This window comes from Capricornis sumatraensis, chromosome 15, assembly GCF_032405125.1.
Source record: "Capricornis sumatraensis isolate serow.1 chromosome 15, serow.2, whole genome shotgun sequence".
Taxonomy (NCBI): domain Eukaryota; kingdom Metazoa; phylum Chordata; class Mammalia; order Artiodactyla; family Bovidae; genus Capricornis; species Capricornis sumatraensis.
In genome coordinates this window covers 65,759,603-65,775,801 of record NC_091083.1, presented here as the reverse complement: position 1 = coordinate 65,775,801, position 16,199 = coordinate 65,759,603, and the positions used below count along the sequence as shown (strand labels likewise).

The window sequence follows — 16,199 nt, the reverse complement described above, 5'->3', positions numbered from 1 at the left end:
ACCTGTATGTCTTCTTTGGAGAAATGTCTGTTTAGCTCTTTGGCCCATTTTTAGATTGGGTCATTTATTTTTCTGGAATTGAGCTGCAGGAGTTGCTTGTATATTATTGTGATTAATTCATTGTCAGTGCTTCATATGCTATTATTTCCTCCCATTCTGAAGGCTGTCTTTTCACCTTGCTTATAGTTTCCTTTGTTGTGCAGAAGCTTTAATTTTAATAAAGTCCCATTTGTTTATTTTTGCTTTTATTTCCATTACTCTGGGAGGTGGGTCATAGAGGATCCTGCTGGGATTTATGTCGGAGAGTGTTTTGCTTATGTTCTCCTCTAGGAGTTTTATAGTTCCTGGTCTTACATTTAGATCTTTAATCCATTTTGAGTTTATCTTTGTGTATGGTGTTAGAAAGTGTTCTAGTTTCATTCTTTTACAAGTGGTTGACCAGTTTTCCCAGCACCACTTGTTAAATTGTCTTTTCTCCATTGTATACTCTTGCCTCCTTTGTCAAAGCTAAGGTGTCCATAGGTGTGTGGGTTTATCTCTGGGCTTTCTATCTTGTTCCATTGATCTATATTTCTGTCTTTGTGCCAGTACCTACTGTCTTGATGACTGTGGCTTTGTAGTAGAGCCTGAAGTGAGGCAGGTTGATTCCTCCAGTTCCATTCTTCTTTCTCAAGATTGCTTTGGCTATTCGAGATTTTTTGTATTTCCATACAAATTGTGAAATTATTTGTTCTAGCTCTGTGAAAAATACCATTGGTAGCTTGATAGGGATTGCATTGATTCTGTAGATTGCTTTGGGTAGTATACTCCTTTTCACTATATTGATTCTTCTAATCCATGAGCATGGTATATTTCTCCATCTATTAATGTCCTCTTTGATTTCTTTCACCAGTGTTTTATAGTTTTCTATATTTAGGTATTTTTTTCTTTATGTAAATATATTCCTAAGTATTTTATTCTTTTCATTGCAATGGTGAATGGAATTGTTTCCTTAATTTTCTTTCTATTTTCTCATTATAGTACATGGGAAGGCAAGGGATTTCTGTGTGTTGATTTTATATCCTGCAACTTTACTATATTCATTGACCTGCTCTAGTAATTTTCTGGTGGAGTCTTTAGGGTTTTCTGCGTAGAGGATCATGTCATCTGCAAACAGTGAAAGTTTTACTTCTTCTTTTCCAATTTGGATTCCTTTTATTTCTTTTTCTGCTCTGATTGCTGTGACCAAAACTTCCAAAACTCTGTTGAATAGTACTGGTGAGAGTGGGCACCCTTGTCTTGTTCCTGACTTTAGGGGAAATGCTTTCAATTTTTCACCATTGAGGATAATGTTTGCTGTGGGTTTGTCATATATAGCTTTTATTGTGTTGAGGTATGTTCCTTCTATGCCTGCTTTCTGGAGGTTTTTTTTTTTCTTTATCATAAATGGATGTTGAATTTTGTCAAAGGCCTTCTCTGCATCTATTGAGATAATCATATGGCTTTTATTTTTCAATTTGTTAAATGTGGTGTATTACATTGATTGATTTGTGGATATTGAGGAATCCTTGCATCCCTGGGATAAATCCCACTTGGTGATGATGTATGATCTTTTTAATGTGTTGTTGGATTCTGATTGCTAGAATTTTGTTAAGGATTTTTGCATCTATGTTCATCAGTGATATTGGCCTGTAGTTTTCTTTTTTTGTAGCATCTTTGTCAGGTTTTGGTATTAGGGTGATGGTGGCCTCATAGAATGAATTTGGAAGTTTACCTTCCTCTGCAATTTTCTGAGAGAGTTTGAGTAGGATAGGTGTTAGCTCTTCTCTAAACTTTTGGTAGAATTCAGCTGTGAAGCCATCTGGACCTGCCTGGGCTTTTGCTTGCTGGAAGATTTCTGATTACAGTTTCAATTTCCGTGCTTGTGATGGGTCTGTTAAGATTTTCTATTTCTTCTTGGTTCAGGTTTGGAAAGTTGCACTTTTCTAAGAATTTGTCCACTTCTTCCAAGTTGTCCACTTTATTGGCATATAATTGCTGATAGTAGTCTCTTATGTATTTCTGTGTTTTCTGTTGTGATCTCTCCATTTTCTTTTCTAATTTTATTGATTTGCTTTTTCTCCCTTTGCTTCTTGATGAGTCTGGCTAATGGTTTGTCAATTTTATTTATCCTCTCAAACAACCAGCTTTTGGCTTTGTTGATTTTTGCTATGGTCTTATGGTTTTGTTTCTTTTGCATTTATTTCTGCTCTAATTTTTAAGATTTCTTTCCTTCTACTAACCCTGGGGTTCTTCATTTCTTCCTTTTCTAGTTGTTTTAGGTGTAGGGTTCAGTTATTTACTTGACTTTTTTTCTTGTTTCTTGAGGTATGCCTGTATTGCTATGAACCTTCCCCTAGCACTGCTTTTACAGTGTCCCACAGGTTTTGGGTTGTTGTGTTTTCATTCTCATTTGTTTCTATGCATATTTTGATTTCTTTTTTGATTTCTTCTGTGATTTGTTGGTTATTCAGCAGCGTGTTGTTCAGCCTCCGTATGTTGGAATTTTTAATAGTTTTTCTCTGTAATTGAGATCTAATCTTAATGCATTGCGGTCAGAAAAGATGCTTGGAGTGATTTCAATTTTTTTTAAATTTACCGAGACTAGATTTATGGCCCAGGATGTGATCTGTCCTGGAGAAGGTTCTGTGTGTGCTTGAGGAAAAATGTGAAATTCATTGTTTTGGGGTAAAATGTCCTATAGATATCAATTAGGTCTAACTGGTCTATTGTATCATTTAAAGTTTGTGTTTCCTTGGTAATTTTCTGTTTAGTTGATCTATCCATAGGTGTGAGTCAGGTATTAAAGTCTCCACTATTATTGTGTTATTGTTAATTTCCCCTTCATACTTGTTAGCATTTGTCTTACATATTGTGGTGCTCCTTTGTTGGGTGCCTATATATTTATAATAGTTATATCTTCTTCTTGGATTTATCCTTTGATCATTATGTAATGTCCTTCTTTGTCTCTTTTCACAGCCTTTGTTTTAAAGTCTATTTTATTTGGTATGAGTATTGCTACTCCCGCTTTCTTTTGGTCTCTATTTGCATGGAATATCTTTTTCCAGCCCTTCACTTTCAGGCTGTATGTGTCCCTTGTTTCGAGGTGGGTCTCTTGTAGACAATATACATAGGGATCTTGTTTTTGTATCCATTCAGCCAGTCTCTGTCTTTTGGTTGGGGCATTCAACCCATTTACATTTAAGGTAGTTATTGATAAGTATGATCCCATTGCCATTTACTTTATTGTTTTGGGTTTGAGTTTATCCTGTGTTTCCTGTCTAGAGATGATCCTTTAGCTTTTGTTGGAGAGCTGGTTTGGTGGTGCTGAATTCTCTCAGCTTTTGCTTGTCTGTAAAGCTTTTGATTTCTTCTTCATATTTGAATGAGATCCTTGCTGGGTACAGTAATCTGGGCTGTAGGTTATTTTCTTTCATTGCTTTAAGTATGTTCTGCCATTCCTTCCTGACTTGAAGAGTTTCTGTTGAAAGATCAGCTGTTATCCTTATGGGAGTCCCCTTGTGTGTTATTTGTTGTTTTTCCCTTGCTGCTTGTAACACTTGTTCTTTGTGTTTGATCTTAACAAAGATTAAGATTAACAAAGATCTTAACAAATTAACAAATTTGATTAATATGTGTCTTGGGGTGTTTCGCCTTGGGTTTATCCTGTTTGGGACTCTCTGGGTTTCTTGGGCTTGCGTGATTATTTCCTTCCACATTTTAGTGAAGTTTTCAACTATTATTTCCTCAAGTATTTTCTCATGGTCTTTCTTTTTGTCTTCTTCTTCTGGGGCTCCTATGATTCGAATGTTGGGGCGTTTAACATTGTCCCAGAGGTCTCTGAGATTGTCCTCATTTCTTTTAATTCGTCTTTCTTTTTTCCTCTCTGTTTCATTTATTTCTACCATTCTATCTTCTACCTCACTTATCCTATCTTCTGCCTCCATTATTCTACTGTTGGTTCCCTCCAGAGTGTTTTTTTTAATCTCATTTATTGCATTATTCATTATATGTTGACTCTTTTTTATTTCTTCTGAAGTGATGTGAAGTTGCCCAGCTGTCCGACTCTTTGCGACCCCATTGACTGTAGCCTACCCGGCTCCATCCATGAGATTTTCCAGGCAAGAATACTGGAGTGGGTTGCCATTTCCTTCTCCAGGGGATCTTTCTGACCCCTTGTTAAACCTTTCTTGCATCTTCTCAATCCTTGTCTCCAGGCTATTTATCTGTAACTCCATTTTGTTTTCAAGATTTTGGATCATTTTCACAATCATTTGGAATTCTTTATCAGGTAGATTCTCTGTCTCTTGTTTGGTTTGGTGGGCATTTATCCTGTTCCTTTACCTGCTGGGTATTTCTCTGCCTCTTCATCTTGTTTATATTGCTGTGTTTGGGGTGGCCTTTCCGTATTCTGGCAGTTTGTGAAGTTCTCTTTATTGTGGAGTTTCCTTGCTGTGGGTGGGGTTGGACGGTGGCTTGTCAAGGTATCCTGGTTAGGGAAGCTTGTGTTGGTGTTCTGGTGGATGGAACTGGATTTCTTCTCTCTGGAGTGCAATGAAGTGTCCAGTAATGAGTTATGAGATGTCAGTGGGTTTGGAGTGGATTTGGGCAGCCAGTATATTGAAGCTCAGGGCTATGTTCCTGTGTTGTTGGAGAATTTGCAAGGTATGTCTTGCTCTGGAATTTGTTGACCCTTAGGTGTTGCTTGGTTTCAGTGTAGGTATGGAGGCATTTGATGAGCTCCTAATAATTAATGTTCCCTGGACCCAGGATTTGATTTAGGTCATACCTGAATGGTCTAGCGGTTTTCCCTACTTTCTTCAATTTGAGTCTGAATTTGGTAATAAGGAGTTCATGATCTGAGCCACAGTCAGCTCCTGGTCTTGTTTTTGTTGACAGTATAGAGCTTCTCCATTTTTGGCTGCAAAGAATATAATCAATCTGATTTCGGTGTTGACCATCTGGTGATGTCCATGTGTAGAGTCTTCTCTTGTGTTGTTGGAAGAGGGTGTTTGCTATGACCAGTGCGTTTTCTTGGCAAAACTCTATTAGTCTTTGCCCTGCTTCATTCTGCATTCCAAGGCCAAATTTGCCTGTTACTCCAGGTGTTTCTTGACTTCCTACTTTTGCATTCCAGTCCCCTATAATGAAAAGGACATCTTTTTTGGGTGTTAGTTCTAAAAGGTCTTGTAGGTCTTCATAAAACCGTTCAACTTCAGCTTCTTCAGCATTACTGATTGGGGCATAGACTTGGATAACTGTGATACTGAATGGTTTGCCTTGGAGATGAACAGAGATCATTCTGTCTTTTTTGAGATTGCATCCAAGTACTGCATTTCAGACTCTTTTGTTGGCCATGATGGCTACTCCGTTTCTTCTGAGGGATTCCTGCCCACAGTAGTAGATATGATGGTCACTTGAGTTAAATTCACCCATTCCAGTCCATTTTAGTTCGCTGATTCCTAGAATGTTGACATTTACCCTTGCCATCTCTTGTCTGACCACTTCCAATTTGCCTTGATTCATGGACCTGACATTCCAGGTTCCTATGCAATATTGCTCTTTACAGCATCGGATCTTGCTTCTATCACCAGTCACATGCACAACTGGGTATTGTTTTTGTTTTGGCTCCATCCCTTCATTCTTTCTGGAGTTACTTCTCCACTGATCTCCAGTAGCATATTGGGCACCTAATGACCTGGGGAGTTCCTCTTTTGGTATCCTATCATTTTGCCTTTTCCTACTGTTCATGAGGTTCTCAAGGCAAGAATACTGAAGTGGCTTGCCATTCCCTTCTCCAGTGGACCACGTTCTGTCAGATTTAAGGGCCTAGATCTGATAGATAGAGTGCCTGATGAACTATGGAATGAGGTTCGTGACATTGTACAGGAGACAGGGATCAAGACCATCCCCATGGAAAAGAAATGCAAAAAAGCAAAATGGCTGTCTGGGGAGGCCTTACAAATAGCTGTGAAAAGAAGAGAGGCGAAAAGCAAAGGAGAAAAGGAAAGATATAGGCATCCGAATGCAGAGTTCCAAAGAATAGCAAGAAGAGATAAGAAAGCCTTCTTCAGAGATCAATGCAAAGAAATAGAGGAAAACAACAGAATGGGAAAGACTAGAGATCTCTTCAAGAAAATTAGAGATACCAAGGGAACATTTCATGCAAAGAAGGGCTCGATAAAGGACAGAAATGGTCTGGACTTAACAGAAGCAGAAGATGTTAAGAAGAGGTGGCAAGAATACACGGAAGAACTATACAAAAAAGATCTTCACGACCCAGACAATCATGATGATGTGATCACTAATCTAGAGCCAGACATCCTGGAATGTGAAGTCAAGTGGGCCTTAGAAAGTATCACTATGAACAAAGCTAGTGGAGGTGATGGAATTCCAGTTGAGCTGTTTCAAATCCTCAAAGATGATGCTGTGAAAGTGCTGCCCTCAATATGCCAGGAAATTTGGTAAACTCAGCAGTGGCCACAGGACTGGAAAAGGTCCGTTTTCATTCCAATCCCAAAGAAAGGCAATGCCAAAGAATGCTCAAACTACCGCACAATTGCACTCATCTCACATGCTAGTAAAATAATGCTCAAAATTCTCTAAGCCAGGCTTCAGCAATACGTGAACTGTGAACTCCCTGATGTTCAAGCTGGATTTAGAAAAGGCAGAGGAACCAGAGATCAAATTGCCAACATCTGCTGGATCATGGAAAAAGCAAGAGAGTTCCAGAAAAACATCTATTTCTGCTTTCTTGACTATGCCAAAGCCTTTGACTGTGTGGATCACAATAAACTGTGGAAAATTCTGAAAGAGACGGGAATACCAGACCACCTGACCTGCCTCTTGAGAAATCTGTATGCAGATCAGGAAGCAACAGTTAGAACTGGACATGGAACAACAGGCTGGTTCCAAATAGGAAAAAGAGTATGTCACGGGTGTATATTGTCACCCTGCTTATTTAACTTATATGCAGGGTACATCATGAGAAACGCTGGACTGAAACTGGAAGAAACACAAGCTGGAATCAAGATTGCCAGGAGAAATATCAATAACCTCAGATATGCAGATGATACCACCCTTATGGCAGAAAGTGTAGAGGAACTAAAAAGCCTCTTGATGACAGTGAAAGTGGAGAGTGAAAAAGTTGGCTTAAAGCTCAACATTCAGACAATGAAGATCATGGCATCCGGTCCCATCACTTCATGGGAAATAGACGGGGAAACAATGGAAACAGTGTCAGACTTTATTTTTGGGGGCTCCAAAATCACTACAGATGGTGACTGCAACTATGAAATTAAACGATGCTTACTCCTTGGAAGAAAAGTTATGACCAACCTAGATAGCATATTCAAAAGTAGAGACATTACTTTGCCGACTAAGGTCCGTCTAGCCAAGGCTATGGTTTTTCCTGTGGTCATGTATGGATGGGAGAGTTGGACTGTGAAGAAGGCTGAGGGCCGAAGAATTGATGCTTTTGAAGTGTGGTGTTGGAGAAGACTCTTGAGAGTCCCTTGGACTGCAAGGAAATCCAACCAGTCCATTCTGAAGGAGATCAACCCTGGGATTTCTTTGGAAGGAATGATGCTGAAACTGAAACTAGAGTATTTTGGCCACCTCATGAGAAAAGTTGACTCATTGGAAAAGACTCTGATGCTGGGAGGGATTGGGGGCTGGAGGAGAAAGGGACGACCGAAGATGAGATGCCTGGATGGCATCACGGACTCGATGGACATGAGTCTGAGTGAACTCCAGGAGATGGTGATGAACAGGGAGGCCTGGCGTGCTGCGATTCATGGGGTCACAGAGAGTCGGACACAACTGAGCGACTGAACTGAACTGAACTGGAGCCAGGAGTTCTCTGGTGTTCTCAGGATTTGGACTTAAGCCTCTTGGCTCTGGTTTTCAGTCTTATTCTTACAGTAGCCTTAAGACTTCTTCATCTATACAGCACTGATGATAAAACATCTAATTTAATGATGAAAAGTTTCTCCACAGTGAGGAACACCCTCAAGAGGTTCACAGAGTTACATGGAGAAGAGAAAAGGGATGAGGGAGTTAGAGGTGACCCGAATGAGATGAGGGGGAATCAAAAGGCGAGAGAGCAAGCTAGCCAGTAATCGCTTCCTTATGTGCACTCTATAGTCTGGACTGCTCAGAGATGTTCATGGAGTTACACATAGAAGAGAAGAGGGAGGAAGGAGACAGAGGTGTCCAGGAGGATAAGGGGAGGAATCGAAAGGAGAGAGACAGATCCAGCCAGTAATCAGTTCCCTAAGTGTTGTCCACAGTCTGGAACACACAAAGAGATTCACAGAGTTGGGTAGAGAAGAAAAGGGGGAGGGGGAGATAGAGGCGACCTGGTGGAGAGAAAAGAGAGTCCAAACGGGGAGTCGGCAGTCAAGCCGGTAATCTCGCTCCCAAGTCAAAATGGGTACTGAAGATTGGGTTCTTAAAGGTACAAAATTGATAACAAATACCAAAAAGCAAAGCTTAAAAGTCTAGAGTAGAGGTTGGATTCTCAAAAATACAATATTAAAGAAAAACAAAAAAAGTCACAAAAGTTATATATAAAAAATATATATACATGAAGTTTGCTTTAAAAATAGGGTCTTTTTTTGGTAAACTAATAGTATGTTATAAAAATGAAAATTAAAACAGTAATAGAGGACTTAAAAATAAAAAAAATTTAATTTAAAGAATGACAATAGTAAAAACATATCTAGGACTTTCTTTGGTGTTGTGGACAGTGTGGGGTCAGTTCATTTTCGGATAGTTCCTTGATCTGGCTTATACGTCTCAAGATCTATAGGCCCTGTCCTATGTAGTCAGTGCTAACTACAGGGTTTTAATCTATTGCACCCATCACTTCAAGGAGCTTCCCTGTTTTACCTTCTTCTGTTTGCTGGTCTCTTCAGTGTCTAATTTCTGCCCTGACACAAGGGGGCGGTGGTGGACACTTTTTTAGGCTCACTTGTTCAGTCGTGCTGTGGGGAGGGAGGGATGCTGCAAATAAATAACACTGGCGTGTGTGGGGAGTGCTCACAGTGTCTCGGCCGCACTGGGTTGGCTCCCACTCACGGCATGTGTGCTTTCCCCATCTACACTGCTTAGGCTCTAGGTTGCTCTGCTGGGAACTGTCTGAAGCCGGCCCTGGGTTGTATGCACTCCCCAGGTCTAAGCTGCTCAAGTTCAGGTACTCGGGTACTCCTCAGAGGCACAGACTCGGTTGGGCCTGTGTTTTGTGCCCTTCCCAGGTCCCAGCAGCTCAGGTGACCAGGTGTTTGGTGAATGCGGTTACTACGACTTATCGCCTCCCCCGTCTGTGCCGCTCGGTTTTCTGGGTGTACAACCGGCGCACCTTCTCGGGCAGATGTTGACTGTCCAGAATCCCAAGAAGTCTTGGTTAGCAATGAAGCCTGCTTGCAGTTTGGTAGATGATGCCTCTCTGGGGCCACGATTGCCCCCTTCCGGCTCTGGCTGCCCTCGCCTTCCTGTTTCTGGCAGGCGATAGGCTGGTCTGCAGCCGGCTAGCTCTGCTCAGTCCTTTGTTCTGTGAGCCGGCCTGGTGGTGTCTTAGGTTAGGGCTTTACAAATGGTAGCTATCCCACTGTCTGGGTTGCTATCTCAAGTTAATTTCCTCAGATTGCCCTCGGGGCATTCAGGCCGGGGCCTTACAATGCAGCCCAGCCCTCTCTGCCCAGCCCCCGCTTGCTAGGGGTGGATGCAGGCATCTGCGTTGCTTCTCTGCTGGGAGTTACCATTGGGCATGTAATCTGTGGGTTTTAATCAATTATTTTTTCTCCTGGTTATGTTGCCCTCTGAGGTTCCAAGGCTCACCACAGACTTGCCAGTGAGAGCGTTTCCTGGTGTTTGGAAATTTCTCTCTTTTAAGACTCCCTTCCCAGGATGGATCTCCATCCCTACCTCTTTTGTCTCTCTTTTTATCTTTTATATTTTTTTCCTACTTCCTTTTGAAGACAATGGGATGCTTTTCTATGTGCCTGATGTCCTCTGCCGGCATTCAGAAGTTGTTTTGTGGAATTTACTCAGCGTTCAAATGTTCTTTTGATGAATTTGTGGGGGAGAAAGTGGTCTCCCCATCCTATTCCTCTGCCATCTTAGGACCACCTCCGAGACTAATACTTTCAATGCTGCTCTTTGATTCAGCTTGGGGTGAGCATACGTGCTTCCAGATTTTCATTATACAATATCATTAGCCCCTTATGCCACCTGCCCCCAGGGGATGTTCCTGAAGGAAGACTAGAGAGACTGGAATTTAAAAAAGTGCAGCCAATCCTCTGAGCCTGACCAGCCTGCAGAGTAACTCACCACAGAGAAAGGATCTTTTTTTGTATTTTCAATTTAATTAAAATACCTCAGATTGTATTTTCCATATAATTTTCACATGTTTTTCATTAAATACTGTACACTGCTATATGGCCCATTCTGGTCACTGCTAGTTTAAGGAATCTTGAGAGAAAAAATGATGCTGGAATAAGTGTTCATGTCTTCTCACTTCTCAAGTTTTATAATTACATGTGTTATAATTTTAAATATGGAGGGTTTTTTAAATGAGAGACTTGGTTATGGGGAATGTTTCTTAGAATGTTTTAAAGGTGAGGATTCTAGGGTTGCAAAGTCCTCCTTATTTTACAGATTGGGAGTCTAAGGTAGCAGGGTAGAAAAGTGCCTGATTTCAGGTTGGAGACCTATTGGCCATACCACACTGTGCCTCCCAAACCTGATTCTAAGGCTACTCACAGGTTCATGATGCCTTCAGAAGTGATGGGGATCCTTACATTAGCCCTGTTTTCAGAATTTGCTTTGAATGTGATACCCAGAATGTGGAGGTTACTGATATTCACCTTGTACAAAAGCCACAATTCACCCTTGTCATTCCTCTTGACAGCCATTGCTGGGCTTTTCTCTATGCCAGCCTCGTGCTGAGCATTTGAGCCTCATGGACCTTGCCTGCCTGGTCTCATGAGAGCCATGTTCAGGGATTGGATTCTTTCCATTGGATGGCATGGCAGACTGAGGATCGTATAGCCGTGATTTCCCTCAAGACTCCAAGGGTGAATATGTGCCAGAACCAGAATTTTTTTTTAATTGATTTATAGTTGCTTGACAATGTTATGTAGGTTCAGGTGTGGGGCTACCATGGTGGCTCAGAGGGTAAAGAGTCTGCTTGCAATGCAGGAGACCTGGGTTTGATCCCTGGATTGGGAAGATCCTTGGAGAAAGAAATGGCAACCCACTGCAGTATTCTTGCCTGGAGAATTCATGGACAGAGGAGCCTGGTGGACTATAGTCTGTGGGGTCGTAAAGAGTCAGGTCAATGAGTGACTAACACTTACACTTTTCATTAGGTTCAGGTGTATAGCAAAGTGATTCAGATACATACATATACATACATACATATATATATATATATGGAGAGAGAGAAAGAGAGAGGTATTTTTATTTCAGATTCTTTTCCTTATGAGTTATTACAAAATATTGAGTATAGTTCCCTGTGCTATATAGTAGGTCCTTGTTGGTTGTCTATTGTATATATAGTTGAGTGTGTATATTTATGTCAAACTCCTAATTTATCCTCCACACTGCTTTCCCTTTTGGTAACCATGAGTTGTTTTTTTTTTTTTATGTCTGAGTCTTTTGGTATAAGTTCTTTAATACCATATTTTAGATTCTATAAATTAGTGCTATCTATGATATTTGTCTTTCTCTGTCTGACCTACTTCATTTAGTGTGATTATCTCTACATCCATCCACTTGTTGCTGCAAATGTTATCATTTCATTCTTTTTCATGCAGAGCCAGAACTAGAACCCAGGAGTGCTTGATTCCCAGACTTTACATGTGGGCCACCTACATGGTGTGAATTCTAGTTTCCTCTCTTCTGAGGCCATTCAGAGTTTTATACTCAGTTATATTTAGAGAAGAAAATTCTTACACTTTGGGAAAGGGATTTTAGGCACCAGCAAACAGGTAGAAGTGGAGGTGAAGAGAACCTTCTTCCTGACCCTGATGTCACAGAAGAGAAAGCCTAAACCCATGAGATACCTGGACAGCCCCCGTAGCCCTCTAATTTTCCTAAGCTCTGGTGGAGTTGGCCTCAGACCACTTCAGTTCTGCAAGAACACACAAGATTTATTCATCTTTCCTGGGGGCTCAGTCAGTAAAGACTCTGCCTGCAATGGGGGAGACCTGGGCTCCATCCCTGGGTTGGGAAGATCTCCTGGAAGAGGGCATGACAGCCCTCTCCAGTACTCTTGCCTGGAGAATCCCCATGGACAGAGGAGGCTGGCAGGCTTCAGGCCATGGGTGTGAAAAAGTCAGACATGATGAGCAACTCAGCACAGCAGAGCACAGCACTTGAAGATGAATCCTTTGTCTACATGAGTGACTCAGTCAACTAGGGCTTTCCTGGTGGCTCGTCTGGTAAAGAATCTGCCTGCAATGTGGGAGACCTGGGTACAATCCCCATGTTAGGAAGATCCTGTGGGGAAGGGAACGGCTACGCACTGCAGTATTCTGGCCTGGAGAATTCCACGATCGGTATGGTCTGTGGGGTCGCAGAGTCAGACTCAACTGAGTGATTTTCATTTTCACTTTTTTGTCTTCAATATTAAACTTATGTCCCCAAAGAGATGTATTCTCTTTTTTTGGGAACAGATATCTCCAAATGAAGCATCAACTCACCCTATAAGCCTGTTTCACTATTTTAAAAATTCCAGAAATGAGATGCAGTTGGGGGACTGGAGGAGATGGATATAGGTGAATCAGAGGTCTCTGCTGGTGCCAAGTGGGCACCCATTTGGGCTTCCTGGACCAAGTGTTCCGGGTTGACAAGGGCCCAATGCACCAGGCGTAACAACCAACTCAAACAGCAGGAGTTGAGGAATAAACATACTCAAGTCCAAGAAATATCTTAGCCCATCAGCTGGCCTCAATGTCACCTGACCTTCTCTGCGGATGCAAAGGCTGGGTCCCTGTCCTTGTGAGACCTAGGCCAGTCACTGTCCTTCCCTGAACCTCAATATCCTCAACTGGAAAATGAGGTTTTCTATACCTATTAAGTATGTTGTCGTGAGCACCAATGGTGAAGTGCACCTGCAGTGCCAAGACATTTGCCTGGGCCACAGTCTCCCTAGACTTTCCAGCAAAGAGGTGAAAATGATGACCTCTAAGCTCTCCTGTGGCTTTGATGTCTGTTGTGTTTCCAATGTGGGTATGTGACCCTCGAGTAGGCATTAGAATGGAGGAGGAAAAATGAGTCTACCAATGTGTTATCAGGACTTCCTGTGGATTTGAATGGCATGAGCTGACTCCCACTGGCTACAATAAAGATAAAAAATAAGAAGGGAGACATGTATTTCAACTGGAATTTTTGTGGCAAGGACTTCAGGTCCACTTGGATCAAGGCACTATAACAATACATTGTCTCATCTCCTTTGTACAGCTTCTCTTTCTAGTGAGTTTTGCCAAAATATTTGTATATAAATACTATCTTGAGACAAATCAGACCCAGGCAACATGTGAAGACCTAAACCCCCCTTGTGAGTCATGAGATCTAGCCAAGGATTTTTTGTTTCTTTTACATTTTCAAAGAACTAATATTAGTTTGGTTAATATTTTGAATTATTTTTCTCTTTGTATTTAATTTACTCATGCTGTAATATTTATTGTACTCTTTCAGTGGTAACTTAGGGCTTAGTTATTCTTCTTTTTCTAATCCCTTAATGTATAGAGGAGGGTTGTTTATTTGGGTTTTTCTTGCTTCTTTATGTAGGCACTTATTGCTACTCTTCCTCACATTTTAATACTAGGGATATAATGTACAACATGATGACTATAGCTAATGGTGATGTATGATATATAGAAACTTTGTTAAGAGAGCGAATTCTAAGAGTTCTCATCACAAGGAAAAACTGTTGTTCTTTTTTCTTTATTTTTTATTTATTTATTTTTTTTAAATTGGTGCTTTTTAAAAATTTTTTTAAATTTTTATTTTTACTTTATTTTACTTTACAATACTGTATTGGTTTTGCCATACATACATTTTTTATTGTATCTGTATGAGAACTTGAATGTTAGCTGAACCTATTGTCATAATCACTTCATGGTACACAGAAATCAAACCATTGGATTCAACTTATACAGGAATGAATGTCAATTTTTTTCTTCCCCCCAAATGGGGAAAAGATGACTAAAAAAGTGTAAACCTTTTTAATGAGAGCTGACACTTCCTGCACCCTCTGTCTGTATGGGACAATGGTGACAAGATAGCTTGGGTAGACTTACCAGCTGGAAAACATGGTCTCTTAGTTGGGGAAACATTGAGGAGTGGCCCCCGCCTACCAGGAGACAGGTCCTGAGCAGAGTCGTAGGGCTGAGGAGGATTGAGAAGCTGGAGGAAGAGAAGGAATGATGACCAGGTGGATGGAACAGCCTGGACAAAGGCTCAGCGCTGAACTAAGTGGGCTACTGCTCAGGAAAAGTCCTGAATTGTGAGATCTCCTTGTGTACTGTTGTGGGGGTTGGGATTGTCACAAAATAATATGGAGAAGAAAGCTCTCATCTCTTTGCTATGGCCAACAGAGGAAGTGCCAGCTGCGACTTCAGATGGAATCCAGCTTTGCTTCTGACCAGCTGTGTGGTCCTGGAGAAGTCACTTCACCTCTCTCAGACTCAGTTGCCACACCTACTCCAAACCATTCACTGCATCACTCAGTGGAGATCAGAATTGAGTGAGATACAGTATATAAAGATTTAATATAGAATTTCTCAACACCGTTTAACAGTAATTCCAGGGTGTAGAAGCTGACATTCATCTTGTGCTCACCAGTGTCAGACTCTGGTAAAGCATTTTCCACTCATTGACTCATTTAATTCTCACGTCAACCCAAGAGGGAGCTTTTACTGTTAACTCCATTGGGCAGGTGAGAGGACTGATTGTGAGAGGTTAAGTGAGTTGGCTGAGATCACACAGCTGGTAATAGCAGAGGCCAGGTCATGCTCTGCTCTGCTCAACCTCTCACCTCACGTGTGTCAGGAGCCCCAGCACAGCATGAACTGAGGTCTCTTAGGAGAGTTGGTCCAAGGCCTTCCAGCTGCCCCAGGGGCTCAAGGGCCCCCTGTGGTGACTTGACCTTGTGGGGCATCCTTCAGACAGAAGGCCCTTGAGTGAAGCAGTGCTGGTTCAGGCCTCTGTGTGACCCTGGCCTCTCTTAACCTGAGTCTCCCATGAGGACAACAGTGGTCTTCCCTCACAGAATTGCACAAGCCCTGAGATGGCTCATGTTCCCTGGCCCTCTTTGCAGGAAAGTCAGATGGCCTCCTGGATAGGAGAGCCTCGAAGACCCTGAGGTGATAGCCTGGGTCTGTCCTCTGCAGAGGTGACATGGCTGTGAGTAAATGACTCTGTGCTCCAGACTCCAGGGCAAAGGGGAAACTGAGGGCTTGCATGTTGAGCAGGGCCATGAGAGAATCCTCATCAGTCCTGTGTGGGAGAGTTCAAGGCCAGGAGAGTGGGACCTGCTGGGGGCTAGGGAGAGGTGGCTGAGTACTGGGAGATGGGACATCTCCTCTCTGAGCAAGTGATCCCATACTCATGGGTTTAAAACCTGGTCCTGCCAGTGGTTACCCTGTAACCTCAATATGTCACTTGTCCTTATGAGCCTCAGTTTCCTCATCAATGGGGACAAGATTGGTGACTTCTGCAGAAGGGTCCTATGAATAGGTCATGAGGTCAAGTGTGCTGGTGAAGACAGCCCTCCAACATGGCGGTGGTGTTAGCAGAAAAGAAGTGAGGCTGTCTCCACGTGACCTCGGGTCACCTTCTTGCCCATCCTGGGCCTCAGTGTTCCTATTTCTAAGACACGGAAGTGGGGCTGCATAATCCCCAAATTTCCTTCCAGCTATGCATCCAGGTTCCTGCTGACCTGATTGCCTATATCTTGTCTTCCCTAAAATCCCAATGGAAGAAATCCAGTGGGCCACACAGGAGGTGCAGAAATGGCATTTTATTTCTGGGGTTAGAGGGCGATGAGCACAGGAAGTTCTGACTGAGCACACGTATTGGAGAGGTGTCCTTGGACTGGGCTCAGTTGTCACTCCTGGGGGATGGTGGCAGCATCGACCGTCCAGAGGGAGATGGTACAGAGGTTCAGTCAC

At 42.1% G+C, this 16,199-nt stretch overlaps 1 protein-coding gene across 1 annotated transcript in view; it reads right to left on the bottom strand.

Moving 5' to 3' along the window:
• The window catches only part of LOC138091167 (short palate, lung and nasal epithelium carcinoma-associated protein 2A-like), a 33,348-nt gene that overhangs the window by 1,570 nt on the left and 15,579 nt on the right, over positions 1-16,199 (bottom strand). The window contains exon 6 of the mRNA XM_068986808.1: positions 15,691-15,755. Coding sequence (XP_068842909.1) covers positions 15,691-15,755 — 65 coding nt within the window. The remainder of the gene's footprint in view (positions 1-15,690; positions 15,756-16,199) is intronic.